The sequence below is a fragment of the Artibeus jamaicensis genome, unplaced genomic scaffold (assembly GCF_021234435.1).
Source record: "Artibeus jamaicensis isolate MK-2021 breed Jamaican fruit bat unplaced genomic scaffold, CSHL_Jam_final contig_1015, whole genome shotgun sequence".
NCBI lineage: Eukaryota > Metazoa > Chordata > Mammalia > Chiroptera > Phyllostomidae > Artibeus > Artibeus jamaicensis.
In genome coordinates this window covers 17,531,509-17,546,700 of record NW_026521194.1, presented here as the reverse complement: position 1 = coordinate 17,546,700, position 15,192 = coordinate 17,531,509, and the positions used below count along the sequence as shown (strand labels likewise).

General features: G+C 42.5%; 1 protein-coding gene across 2 annotated transcripts in view; it reads left to right on the top strand.

Moving 5' to 3' along the window:
- The window catches only part of ADAM23 (ADAM metallopeptidase domain 23), a 146,849-nt gene extending 141,145 nt beyond the window's left edge, over positions 1-5,704 (top strand). The window contains exon 25 of one of the 2 annotated variants that reach the window (XM_037166033.2): positions 2,605-5,704. In XM_037166033.2, the coding sequence (XP_037021928.1) occupies positions 2,605-2,744 (140 nt within the window). In that variant the 3' untranslated portion in view covers positions 2,745-5,704. The remainder of the gene's footprint in view (positions 1-2,604) is intronic. The other variant, XM_037166032.2, reaches the window with a different exon arrangement.
- The last annotated feature ends 9,488 nt before the right edge of the window (positions 5,705-15,192 follow it).

Sequence of the window (15,192 nt, the reverse complement as noted above, 5' to 3'; positions counted from 1 at the left end):
GAAAGACCCAGTTCAGCCCCCTGACTCAACTGTCCGGGGAGGGAACTCAGTCTAAGGTGGCCTAGAAAGGGTTGGGTGAGGCATTACTGGTGGCAGGCAAGGACTCACGGTGGAGAGATAAGACTCACTGTAGTAGTGGTAGGTAAATATACCTTTGAAAGATCTAAAGGATTTACAATCTGAGATGGTTATGGTTACCTGAAAAGATTTGTTTTAATTTTATATAGACGTATATGTGTATAATATATAGTATAGAAGAAAGTACAGGTTTTTCAGAAATAGTAAAAGGTCATGGAAAGTGGGTCAATGCAAGGTTTATTGGTTACGACACTGTTTTATAATGATGCAGAACTACGGTACAGGTTATGATGAGGAAGTGAATTGCCATCACTACCCTAGTGAGCAGAGAGTATTCAGATGAAACAGCGTGGAAGGCAGACAGTAAGCACGTATCCATAGTAGTGGTGCTTTCACGTTACAGTTGGACAAAAAGGTTTTGTTCATATAGACAGTTCAGGGCAGGCGGCTGTCAACATACAGTGTCCCCCAGTGGTTACAGTTTATATGTGAGGGACCTTCACAGTGAGTCTGTCTCACCAGTGTGCCCCTTGTCATGCAGGAAGGAAATATGGTCCTGGAATCCTGTTGGCATTCAGATTCCATCGTCTCAGAAATACATGGTTCTAAAGCACGGTTTGGCCTCTTGGTTAAGCCGTGGAACCCAGTGACCTGTCGAACATTGTTTCTATTTATTTTTTTAAATGAAGTCTAAGCTTCCAAAACTGACTGTCAGGGGGAGCACAAACTTGTGGACACTGGAGTTGCCTGTAGGCCAGGCTGAAATGGGATTTCATATCTCCATTTAAAAATGAACTGGATTGCAGTTATGACCTTGGACATGGCTATTTACCTGGCATTCCCTGCATTTGAATAAAGGAATTTAGATGTGGGCAATACAATCATTTACATGCACAGCGCCAGCTGGCTTCGTGTCTCCTCTATATTCATTTTAATGGAAACATTAGTTTAACATTTCTCTTTAGTTCCAGTAATGCATAGCTAACTAGTAGTAGTCCAGGGTTATTTTACAAGGTCAAGCAGTCCCTGTTTTTCCCCACCTGATTCTCTGGAAGTGTAGTTCATTATATATCAGCCTTCACGGGCTGCGAGCATGGGTAGAAGACACATACCCTGTGCTCTGAAGCACTTAGTGACGGATGCGTTATGGGAGACGTCCCTTTGGTTTCAGCTCTATTTCTGAGCCAGTATCAGCAATGCCTTCGTTCAAGAATATTGACTCAAATGAGGGTTGGGGGTGGTGGGAGATAGGAAAGAAAAGGAAGTAGCACTGTTTTAATAGTATTCACCACAGTGGATTACCTGCTAGATCAATGAACCATATGCTTGGGCCATTAAAGAAGATGTTTTAATAAAAACTTTCAAAAAGAAAAAGGAGATTTTCTTTAAAGACTTTCATATTTGATATCTCAAAAGGGAAGCACCAAAGTGGTCATTTGGGGGAAAATCTAAGAACTTTTACAGGATGCCTTCATACCTATTTTGAGCTTTGCTATTATTTTTAGTTTGAATTACCTAGTGGGGAGGAGGAGTATACTGTAATCCTTTCGGTACGTGGGGCTGGAAGGGCGTCCCGCTGGCCACGAGAGAGTGGGCAGGGGAGTGAGGGCTCCTGGGGACCCCTCGGTCTCCGGTTTTGCATGATGCCTCCGTGGCAGCAGTGTTGCACCCGCCCAGTGCGCAGATTAAATGCATGAGCCCCCTTGCTTGATGCCCCACATGAAACCAGACCAAGGGGAGGTTGCAGCCAACTTTTGTCGTTGCCTTGTACAAGTGTCTTGCTGGTTCTCTTCTCTTTTTAAACATAAGAACCACTTGTCAGGAGACTGGACACTGTGAGCAAGGCTTTACCTTGCTTCCTTCAACTAAGCTAATTTTAACTTGCTTCCTTCAACTAAGCTAATCTGCTGCATTTGCTTAACTAACCTGAGCCTGTGTCCATTCTCCTCTGAGTGTACTGTCTTCCTGTGCACTCTGGTTTTCAACTTTCTATACATGAAAAATGCTTGTTCCATGGCCTGGTAATTGCTCACTCAGCCAAGGCAGCAATATAACTGAGTAGAATGAGGCTTTTTGCCCTCTTGGCAAAGGCTGATGCACTGATCCTGAACTCTCAGGTCCTGGAGGAAATCAGCTGCAAAACCTTCAGAGTTTATCTTAGTCCTCCTAAATGAAAGAGTTCTCCATATCATAATTTTCATTTAGTCACAATTAGCCATGCCAATAACTTCTGAAATAAGAGACCAGTTGGGCTGCTGAGACTTCCAATGATTTCAAATGAACAACTTGAAGCTTCTTTTGGTCTTCACAAATGGGTATATTCCAGTGGAGATGTCAAGACATTCAAAAGTAGGAGGTGTTCTGTGTTTCAGTTGCAAGATAGTTTCAGAAAATCTGCCTCGGTGTGGGTTGATTACTTTGCTCTGGAACTAGCATTGTCATTATCATCACCCTTCTCTCATCATGATCTGATTAATATTGTGGATTTTTCTCCCCTCTGCTTGCATCGTCGACGCCCTCGGGAAGAAATGTCAAGAAGAGGAGGTTCGATCCTTCTCAGCAAGGCCCCATCTGAATCAGCTGCACTGGGTGAACGGTGCCTCGCACTGTTGGATTCTGGGTATGACGTACTTTCAGTGACGTTGCCAGAACTCTTAAGCCTGTAAACAAGAACATTGGGTGGTCATGACTACAGAACTCAAGTTGGGGTGACAAGGATGAGGTAAAAGAAAACCGTCCTTTTTTGGAAATCATTTCAAAGAACTCCTCCCACCACCTGTCAATAAAAGGGGGACAAAAGACAGTGTTATAAAAAGAACTATTCGAGGATGTCTTTTCCTAACTAAAGGTCTCAAGAAGGAACAACAACAAAAATTAAGTGCAATAAAAGAACCATTAAAAATAACAAATGATTTTTTTTTCCTTCCTCAGCCTGCCGGCACTTAGTAACTTATAAATGACCTGGCATGATTTTTTTTCTTTTTCTACCAATGACACACTCCAGTGGCATGAAGATCTAATTCTGGAAAGGGTAAAATCTGCATGGCATAACTACAACAAGCAGCTAGCAAGCCAATCCGCAGCAAAACCTGCAACTGAATTCCTAAGGTGGAGATGACAGATGAACATGAAGAAGTGGCCTGGCCCCCACCCCCTAGTCTAAACCAGACCATGAACTCCAGAGACCCCTGCTCTTGTGATTCACTTTCCCATTGTCTTTTCTCCTGGGCTGAGCAGCCTTTGGAAGTGGGAGCCGGAATTGGAGCGTTGATGCTATTGTATAGTTCTTTTATAAATGTAAATATGGAAAAAGATTTTGACACATCAACGTTCATTTGTCTGTATTGAACTATTTTCCTTGTAAAGGTTCTCTGTAAATTTGAGTCTGTTGTTTGCTCCCCATCTTTTTGGTTCCTTTTCTCAGCATAGGTGTCTCTGTCCTTCTCTCTTGTATCATGTTGTACAGTGATTGTTGGGCTTAGAAAAGACAGACGTAGTCACTGATGCAGGGAGTTTGGGCACAAAACAGGTGCAATTTAGGAAGGAAATGCTCGAATGACATGAAATGCTTCGAAACCAAAAATAAACAAAAGTTGGGGGGACACAAAACAAAATAACCCATATTAAAAACACGAAAATTATGTAAATGGAAGTATATGTACTGATAAGTCTCTAAAAGTTTTTAATGTCATTATAAGCATATGTATATAATGTAAGAAAGTAGACACCCTCTCAAATTAATCACAAAAGTGCCAAGCTCATGATTTTAGTTTTTGGTTGTGACAATTTTTTCCCCTGTCTTTAATGTGAAAGGAAGATAAACTTAAAGCCTTAAATTAAAAAAAAATTTCAGTGTTGAAAGCTTGGGAATAAGTTAAGCTTTCTATTTCATTCATATCTATTACTGTTAATATTTCTTTCGTGCTCATCATACTGCTCTGAAATATATATGGTAGAAGCCCACTGTCAAACTGGACATGGAGGCAAAGAGCCACTTACCTTCTGGTGAGCTCGTCGGATGCCCACAGGGCGCTGCTGGTCTGTGGACCACTGTGCACGGTGGCAGCAGGGTTCTGCCGTACGCACCTTCACCTTCTTTTCCTTCCAGGCAGATTTGCAGATCTAATCTGGGTTCTCTAGTCTCTCTGAGTTTAGGTCACTTTCACTGAGGTTTCTTCTTCCATAAATATGGTCATCTTCACTTCCAGTCAGGTTACTAAAAAAATTTGGCCCCAGCTTGGTTTTGAATGTAAAACTTGTCCATGATCCTTCAGTAAGCGTCCTTCTGGAAATGAGCTCTCCTGAAAGACCCCCAAATACCCATAGTTCTCTGATGTCCTCTTTTCAAGAACAGGACATCAATTATACTGTTCACTTCACGACAACCAAGTTGATAGCTTTCAGTTCCTTTTCAGCACGATTCACGACACTAGTCTCACAACTTTGGCTTTGACTTTGGGGAGGATTATGGCCTAAAAATGCGCTGCTTGAAACAGTGCATTTTTCTCCATGTATTTTTAAGTGTGGAAGTATCACAGTCATTGAGCAAGAAGCCTTGATTTCTATATGCTCCAATAGACCATAACCTAACATCTTAATCCTGTTACTGCTTTCTGAGTACTAGGTGCTACACCAGTATGCAACCTTCCTCTAGAAATAGCCACATGTTTATATTGCTGTAACAGGGTTCTCTGCAAGGTGTGCCAGCCTTATTCTTGGCTTCCTCAGACACAGGTTGTATGCCCCCTGTCCCTAGTGGCAGTGGCTCTTTCACCTCGGAGGAAACTCAGATTACTCGGCATCTCTTCCCATCACTGCATCATGTATGTCTCTGTTGCTGGATCTTGCTCACTAGTGGATTCGAAACCGCTGCTGAGCGCACTGTGTACATTTCACTGCTCTTCCAGATGCACCAGGTGACTTAATAGAAACAAAACCATGGTGGTTACAAAACAAGTTCAATCTTTATTATCAACTTTTGAGCATTTCACAAACAACATTGTAAACGTGCGATGTTATGTTTTAAATCAGACCACAGTGGTCCCCAAATATTATGTATATATGGCAAATGTCAGTGTAACTTTTTGTTACACCGGCAGTTTCATAGGTAACCAAACCTATGCTCCATTGTTCAGTTGTTTGTGTGTATATGTAAAATGCACAAGCTTTAAGCTGTGTGTGTATGAATATGAAAGATTATGCAACCATACCAATCGTAAACAATGGATTATAATTACTTTTGGTGGTATTAGGTGATGTAGTTTCAAACTCTGCTGTATTCTCTCTTGCCCATGCCATTCATTTGCTGATTTTCATGGTGTGAATAATCTTCGCTATTACTTTGATCTCAAAGCACAAGCGTATCACCGTTTGTTACCCGACAAGAGTCAGTGTTCAGTAATGACCAGTTCCCATTTCACCCACTACACTCCTGCTGCATTGACCAGCGACACATGGACGAGGAGATGCACGCTGACTTCATTGCTCACCTGGGACACTGCATGATTCCCCCGAATTAGAGCTACTCCTATTAGATAAGTGAGCAGTACACATAGGTGCATGTTCTGAAACACGAATCACATAGAGCTATGGAGTTCTGCCAAGTGGTATGTGTGGTTTTGGTTTTGGTTTTACTATGCAAAGATGGGAAATGCACAACTTTTCAAAGACTGGTGTCTGAAGAACTTTACAAACAATACTTGAACCCTTTCTTTCAAGTCATCCCATTCTATTCGATAGCCATTGCTTCTATGGTTGATTTTCATTTTTACATGGTTTGTAATTTTTTAAGTGCACAACCTGAAGTTTTGTTTCAATAAATTCATTCATAATTTCATTGGCTGCCTATGAATGGAGATTCAGTACTCACTGTATGCATCTTTCAGTCAAGTCTGTATTAAAACCTTTGTTAATGTAAATGTTGTAGCTTTATACTTTGGTCATTTTTCATACCCCCTTTTCTGTGTTCTTATGTATTGTTGAATAAACGGCCATGTGCCTGATACCATCCAGAGTTTTAGCACAGATCTCTTAATAGAAGACTCCCTGAAAATTTAAGCAGTTAATGGAGCAAAATAAAATCTCTGGTTAATGATGAATATATTCCTGTTTAGGACTCAGTTTCATTGGGTTTAATGGAAATGCTTTGCTTCTCATCAGTCAGAAAAAACGCACTATAAAATCATAATGATCAATATTTTTTTTGGTTAGTGCCTCTCTTCTGAGTTTAAGGACAGTGGCTGTTAATGGCATCCACACTTTTGACCTGCTACCAAATCGACAGTCAAGCTGTAAAGGAAATAGAAATGTTGGTTATACAAACTGTTATCGAAAACATTGGAAGGAGGGTATTTCCTCTCGTGCAGCTCATCAGACGATATTCATGAGTGTCTGTCGGCCTGTCTCCTCGCCATCCCCACCGCCGTGCCTTGGTTTGGCCACGGGAGCCCCTGACGCCTCGTGGGTCTCCTGCCCTGGCACAGGGAGGGGCTGGTCTGACCACACTGCTCCTCTGGTCAGAGTTTGCAGGGGCTTCTCGTTTCCTGTAGGAACAAGTCCAAACCCAACTGATAAACTTCTGCCTGCCCTTTGTGACCTCAGCTTTCTTTATTTAGCCTTCATTGGCTCTTACTCTCCAGTGGGCACCGTACTTAAAGATCCCCTCGGAGAGCCTCTTCTACCCAGGTCTGAATAATTGTATGTGACTTTTATGTCCACTCATCACGGTCCATATGTCAGTTCATGTAATAAAAATACAGAAATACTTAAAAGACATGAATATTATACATTAAGAAAGCATATTAGAGTGTCATGTATGTTTGATTTAAAAAAAAGAATTACCTGGTTTTTGACAGGTTTTCCTTTCAGTCATTCTGTTTTTGAGGTTGACATTGAAATGAGTTCTATTCTATGACCCCTCGGTGACTGACTGAGAAAGTGACCCAGAAGCCAGAACTCCCTGGAGAATAGAACAAGAGCCCTAGAATTAAATCTTCAATGCTAATAATTAAGTAGATAATCCATATGCTCACCGTGGAATTCCTAGGTAACTTGAAATTTAAGCCAGACATCCGTTAGGTTGCTGTGCAAGGGTTAGGGATGGCCACTCAGTGATTTAATTATTCAGCCAATATTTATTAAACCTGTATGCCAGGAACAACTCCTAGGAATTAAAGGAACAAAAACCAGTTCTCGGCCTAAGGCGCTCACAATTTAGCTGGGAGATACACATACCAAATGAAATTGTGAACGAGAGTAAAAACTTAGGAGGGGCAAGTGGGAGAGGGATGCAGGAAGGCTTCCTGAAAGGAGTTTTGAACAGTCTTGAAGGATGACAAGAGATCATCAATCTAACAAAACAGTAAACACACCCAAGACTCAGAAAGCAACATGTGCCAACAGCTGGGAAGAGGAGCTCAGACCCTTGGGGTGGGTAATGCTGTATAGTTCATCCATCTGGCCTGGGTTTCCTTCCACCCTCCTTCCGACACTCCTTCCTTTCTTTCCTTCCTGCCTTTCACAAACACTTGGTCTCTAAAAATCCTGCACTGTTTTGCCAGGTCTCAAAAACACAGTGATGAGCTCTCAGATCTTGTAGGCGATACGCAACATGTAAATACAATGTGGTAAGTGCCCTAATAGACATAAGCATTAGGTGCTTTAGGAGGAGAGAGGAGGGAGACTGTATCCCTGCCCTGAAGCTCAAGGAGGGATTCACAGAGGAGAGGGGATTGAAAGGGGAAAGCCATGCAATTCGACCTAATATCATGATCGTTCATTGTTATGTATGTGTAACCTGGGCTGGAAGGTCGATGGAAGTCCATAGGTGCCTTGGAAGAAGAACGACTTGTGACATTCGGTCTAACTTTCTCCTTCAGATATCTGGGTTCCTTCCGCTTGTGTGAAGATGATTACCAGGTTCTCCATCAGAAGGTTGTATCTCTAGATATTGTGCACTCATCATGGATCAGCCTTAAATGTCTGGTGCTGTCAGTGATGACAAAGAAGGCTTTTTGACCTGACCTGTGAACTGTGATATTTTCTTAACATAAAAACCCCTGGCTAATTTCAGTCTGGAGTGAGGGGGGTAGAGAAGAACCATAAATGCTTTTAAAGCATCCTTTAGTAAGTCCTTCAATTAATGAAGGGTCCAAATCATTTTTCCAAGTGCAGCTTCACTTCCAGTCCACTAAAGTTAGTGTTTCTCTGTCTGAGGCCTTAGATAGAAGCTACCTACCCTTCCTCAGTCTTTTCAGAAGCCTATCAGCAGGTCCAGCCCTTGACCACGTGTTCTAGGCTGAATATATAACTTCCAGAGAGAAAGGAAATGCCATGATTCCTCATTACCTGAAGATAGTTGTCCTGCTGGGCACTGGTGATGTGCCTTTGCCAGCTGGTTGCCTGTGTGCGCTGCACTTGCCCTGGTGTGGCTGCAAAGGCTGCACTTGGGACCCCACAGAGTCCACCCTGTGAGAACATTGACTCGATTTGATGATCAGAAAGCCAAATAAGCTGAGTGAATCGATTGGGCCTACAAAAACAAGGCAAAACAAAGCACAAGAAAGTCTTCATCCCGAATGATCAGGAGTCTATCAAGTGTTCTTCAGATCTCTTTGGAGCTCTAAATAGCTGCCAGCCTCAGGGGGTAAATGAGCTTGCGGCAGAGCTCCTGGCTGAGCCAGGCCTCAGGGTAAAGACAGAAAAAGGTAACTTGGATGGTAAGTGACATCAGGGGTCCTCTGTCCTGCAGCAACAGACACCGCTTTGCAGAGTCATCGTAACTCCCGTAGAAATAGTGAATGGATTGTAGGCAGTAGGTTTAAAATGCTTTTCATGTGTAGGCAAATAGCTATAAAGCATAATGACAGACCCTAAGGTCTGCGGAAACCAATTACCAAAATGAGCAGAACAACCCAGTATAGAGACGGATAAGGGAGACAGACGGAGCTGAGTTGGAGAGCACACGCCCTGTCTCTGCTCATCTCTGGCCAACTGTCAGCATGGGGAAAATTGGGTCCTTCATTGCCCATTGCCCCTATCCTTTATTTTTCTAGAGAAGCCAGAAATTCATATTTGTATATAAGTTTTCTATTTTTTAAATTATGCAGCCAATTCATATTTTAAGGACACTGTGTGGATCAAGGAGGTGCAGACAGAACCTGTCTTTGCATAGGATTAAGCCTGTTGGCCCCTAATATGTAACTTCTGCATAAATTACTGAGACACTTTCATGTGTGGCCTCTGGAATTGTCCGACCGCTCCAGTGAGTACGGAGACATAGCCTTGCTCCAGTCTCGCTGCCATGGAAAAAGGCCTTCTTGTGAGTTGCCACTTACTGTTATTTTGTGTGGATGTGGAGCAGGCACTGAAAGCCACAGTATTGAAGGCAGCCTGCGTGAAGGTTTTTCCTTTCAGTGGTGTTTTGTGTGCTAAGCTTATTCAGATGTGCTCAACTGTGGGAAAACAAAGCCTGTATTGGCAAAGAGGCTTTGTCTCCACGCTCATTCCTGGATGCTCACTGAGGTTTTGTTTCAGTGCTCACTAAGGCAGATTAATGGCTGCCTGGACCCTGAGCCATGCCTGCCATTGGTTAGAAAGAACGCTGAGATTGATTAGGGATGTCTGCTACCTGGCAACCAGGGGTATCTGACTAGATTCACACAAATCTTAACATGGTCTTTTCTTTTAGTCGTTGACTCTCACCAGCTGGATTTAGGGATGAACCAGCCAATCTGGCGAATGCAGAGGTCCCTGTGTAATTCTGGATCCAGGGAAATATGGAAAAGATTCTTGAGCAAAGCAATGCAGAAGCTGAAAAATCCAGCAAGAAGAAACAAGTTAAATTTTAATTTTTTCTGATTAATCATGAAAATCTACATGTTCATTGCAGAAAATTTGGAAAACAAAAACTAAAAAATAAAACCAACAGATATAATCTGATCATCAAAATAGAACTTCCATTAATACTTCATTAATTTCTTTAACCTTTATCTTGTTGTTTTCCCACCACCATTGAATCAGCCCACAAAGGTAGGCGGCAGGTGAGTTTCCTGGGGATCTATGTTTTCATCTCCCTGCTTATTTATGTGTGTGCGTTTCCTGTGTGCCAGGTTCTCTGTTCTATGGGCCCTGGAATGCAGAAATGGAGGGGACAGTCAAATCATTAAGGCACACAAATACTTTCTAGCCTCTCGGTCTTGGCTCAGTCTGTTTCCTCTGCTGAGAAAATGTCTTCTCTCTCCCAAAGCCCCCAATTCCTATGCATCCCTAAATGTCACCTCGGATATTACCTCCTTCACAGAGTCTTTCCTGATCTTTCCATAGCTTTCTAGGTGTGTACGGGGAGTGTGGGGGCTCCATCATTGATGGCGCTGGGGTGAAACACCAGGTATATGGGGCTCCAGAGTCCATGCTGTAACCACGCCACTTGATTGCCCCTCTTCTGGTCCCACTTTACAGTTGAAAATTAAATTTGAAGAGGTTTAGCACCTTCCTTGAGATCACCTTTGTGGTAAGTGCCAGGGCCAGATTCAGGACCTAGAGAGGACACTCAGGATCCTTTTCTGAAGCTAGGAGAACAGGAAACAGGATCTCTGGCACACAAAGATGAGCAGGAGGGTGAAAGCCGTAGTTTCTCGTGGAGAACACGAGAACTTGCTTAGCCCACAAAGACAACTTGCTTGTCTTTGTGGGCTACTCCTGCCAGGATCACGGATGGCTGAGGCCCCAGCCTCGGCCAGCAGCACAAGCAGACCAGGGTGGGTGGGGGGTGGGGGTGTCCAGGTTTAGAGGGTCTGTATTATGAAAACTACTCCCTGAGTGTAATTCCTAAGTTTTCATTAGAACTCGTGAAAGAGAGGACAGCAAAACTGAAGGAAAAGACTGAAAATTTATTTCTATGGCACCCCTCCTGTGAGAACGTATAAGAATATGTTAATGGATTTGAAATATCTGCAGGACGTTAAGTGAGAGAGAAAAATGGGATTTTTCTAGTACCTTTGATGAGTGAAACAGTTTTCTGTTACAAAACTGATGAGTAAAAAATACAGAAATGCCATTTTCAATCCCATATTACAAACAACTTCATTGAGTCAGAGTGTAATACAAACATCTGCTAAATAAAAGGTCTTATTTAGATCTGGTGGGTCAGAAGATGCGGGGCCTGGAATCTGCTCTGCAGGATATTTAGAGGTCAGTTGAAAAACTGAGAAATAGAGAAAGCATGACCATTTAAGATGAAAGCATCATATTAGATACAAAATACAGATAAACTACTAAGGAAGAGCAGCAGAGGAAAGCATTACTCCTTGCTTTAGGGGTGTAGGGAGGAGATCAACAAAATTCTCTGCATGAGGGAGCATTTGAACTGGTGAACTATGGACATATGGAAATGGGAACAGAAGTATTGCAGCTTGAACTGGGTAGGATGTACAAGTTCAGCTGAAATACCAAAGACCGAAATTCCAGGGGCTTCAACAAAATCAAAGTTTTTCCTCTCTTGCATGAGCCGTCCAGATCTGGAATGGTGGCTCCTCGTGGTATCGTTTTGATATGCCGGCCTCAGCACACAGCTTCCGTCTCACGGGACCAAGTCTCTGCCCCAGCTCTTAGGAAGCAGGGGGAAAGGAGGAGACATCGAGGGTCTAACAGGTCCTTGGGACACCAGTCTAGAAATTGCATATATCACTCGCCACAGGTATTCATTAAAGCATAGCTACACCTGTTTGCAAAGGAGACTAGAGGGGCATGTAATGACTAAAGAGAAAGGTTAGATGGCAGCATTTAGAGACAGCGATCTGCCATGGAACTTGTATAAAGTGCCCATAGAGAATTTTGAGGGTGGGAGGGTGCATGATATACTGCTCAGAGACACTTTGTGGAACAAAGGGAATATAAAGGGCTTATTTCTCTCTGTGTGAGGAGTCCTGTCAGAAGGTGAGCGTGAGCTGGGCCCTGTCGGGGAATGCCTCTAGGGAACAAAGCTGCCCTCCTCAGAGTAGCCTACATCCTGCGATGGATCCACGAGGCTTAGCAAGGCCCAGCCCTCTTCCCTGCCCGACCCCGACTCATTACAACTCTCAGCACCAGTCTGACTCCAAGCTCCATCTTTGCTGTGTAGGCATGGAAGCTCATCTCCTCCTCCCATTCCTGCCTCAATCCCTCCCATTCCACAGCTGTAGGAAAGCGCTCCCTAATATACATCCTGCCCACTCATCTCTGCCTCCCAGTTTGCTTCCCCCGGGGAACCCCGTCTGAAACCGTTGTCCAGCAGCTCAGTTTTGTCAGAGCTTAGAGAGTGTACCAGGGAGAGGAGGGAAGTGAGGAATGACCTGTAATGCCCAGAGAAAAGTTGTAGGGACCCTGAACGGTCGTGGGCGGCCTTGATTCTGCAGGAGGCCTTGATTCTGAAGGGGGCCTTGATTCTGCAGGTGGTTGTGAGCTGGCTCCTGAGGACCAGAGTAATGATCCTCAGAAGCTGTCTGGTAGTAGTGCATACCATGGTTTGTGGGTAAAAGAGGCAGGAGGTGGGCAAACCACTTAGGATACAGTGCCATGGCATGGATCCGAGAAAATGAAGAACTTAAACGAGCCCTGGCAATGAACAAGGAAATAGAAGGGATAGATCACACAGGCAGAATCAACAGAACTGAGCAGGTGGTTGAGGAAATCCAGAAAGAGAGGAGTGTAAAAGACAAAGGCCAGGTTTGATAGGTAATGAGTGGGACGACGGGAACGGTCTGGAAGAGATCCTGGAAGAGGGCACAGATGTGTTGCATTTTGGACCTTTTGGATTTGAGGGGCTTTGAGAAAATCTAACTAAAAACGTCCAGCAGGCTATTGAAATGAAGACGGAAAACTCCTTAGAGACAGAAATATCTACTTGAGAACCATTTATAGATGTAATAATTCAAGACATAAAATTAGAGGCAATTTTTCAAGGAGAAATCAGAAGAAAAAAAGGAGGGAGAGAAAGGGCTAAAGGTGTTGAAAGAAATTGCAGAATGAATGCAACAGCTAAAGATTACTTCCATGAAACCAGGACTATGTTCTGAAAGATTATCAACACCAGGAATGAATTCTGTTGGTCCCAAGAGCAGAAGTTAGCAAGAAAGGGTGAATCTGATCTTCCTGCTGTAGCCAAGATTCCAACTGATACGGAATCAATAACAGCTTTCCATGAGAAGCAACATACAACTCGATTACCAAAAACCCAGGATCTTCACTAGGAAAGCTGGAGAATTTTTTTTTAGAGAAATGGGGTTGTCCACACTTGAAACTCTTCACAATCTTTCTTTTGTAGTAAAACAAGAAAAAAATTTTTTTACTTTGCACTTCCATTACTATAACCATAATGGTACTTTCTTTAGTCTGAAACTGAAATTACAAGCATTTGGCATTCCAGGAACAAGAGATGAGGGCGACACTCCCATACTTATTAGAAGCCACATGTTGATTTATCAGCAGAATAGCTGTTTATTAATAGCATCATGATAGCTGCCCATGTTAAAATATTATTCCTGGACCACTATGTTCTTGGTGTGGATGGCTGGCGTAAGGGAGAACACAAGAAAGTGGGTGATGGCTCTTGAGTTTCAAAATTACATTCTCAATGCCCCACAAAGAAGGGGTAAGAAATGTAAAACATCTTAAGAAATATGAGTTGAACATAGAAATAAAAGGAACCAATCTAAGTAGAAAGTCGTGTTTATAGGTGACTCTGTATTTCATACAAATGACTTTGTATTTCATTAAGTTCTCAGGAAATTGGTAACCACTCCTTTCTTGGCCCAGAGTCACATTTCATTAGCTATGGTTCAAAATGAAGAAATACATTTTTCTTTATTAAAGTTAAAAAACTCTGAAAATGTTTGTGCTGAAATGTTCAGCACACCAAACACTCAGATGAAAGGCAGAAAATACAGTCAATTCAGTCCATTTTTGCTTTGTTCTCAGGATATACCCCAAGGAAATAGTCGTCCACGTGAAGTAAAAGGCCTTTGGCTTTTTACAGATGGATGAATTACAGATTAATGTCTCTGGAAAAAGTCCTCTGGCTAAAAAATTCTGTACAAATTCCCAGTTACCCGGAAGAGCAAACAATTCATAAAGCAACAAATCACACATCACTGATATTAGTGGGCTATTAAAAAGATTTTAGAGATCACCTCTCTGTTTGGCTGACTTTCCTGTAATATCTTGACTTAGCTACATAGATGTGCAATTAGTTTGGTTTGGAAAGCTTTGTATATATTTACTTTTATTATAGTGAAAGATAAATTTTGAATTCCTCACACAAACAATGGACATTATCTAAAATTGAACTCCTTGCACAAGTGACTGACAGCCAAAAATTATGCTGGCATCTTGATTTGGCTGCGATGGGAGGGAAATGGAGACAACTGTACTTGAACAGCAATAAAAAGTATTTTTGAAAAGAGAAAGAAAAAAGAAAAATTAAACTCTGGAAGCATCCATAATAGCATAATTCCAACCCGTCATAGTAGCCCCCTCAACACACACACATTTTTTGAGGGCCTGAGAATACCCCCACCTTCCTGTTCAGTGTGAGAGAAGCTGCTCTCTAGATTGTGTTGCGGGAACCACTTTAGAGAAAGGGAGAAGTGTGATGTCAGAGAGCTACCAGGATCATGGTTCTGTGCAGAGTGTGGCGAAATGACAGTGACTTAGAAATGAGGTGTGTCATAATTGTAAATATGGCTTTTTATAAATGGTGAGAAAGAAAGGGTTTGGGTCTATCAGCAAATGAGTGTGGCTTTAACTTTATTGTGTTTGTTGTCTTGATTTCTCCCCTATTCTACAGTATTCTCTCTGGAACACTTACAACTGGGGAAGATGAGAAAGGGTTCAACAACCAGTTGAAAGTTTTCACAACCAGCTGCTCACCAAAGTGTTTCATGAACTGCCAGGCATGGGATGAAAGGTTTAACACAAGTGCTTCTGGTGGGCAGGTTCTCCCCCAGCACCTTTCAGTCTTGAAATAGATGTACACAATGTTTGTATGACAGATCTCCTGGACCATTCTCTCACTTACCCCTGTTGCCTAGTAAGAAAGAGGTGAACTGGAAACTCAAGAAATTTATTCCAAAATAAAAT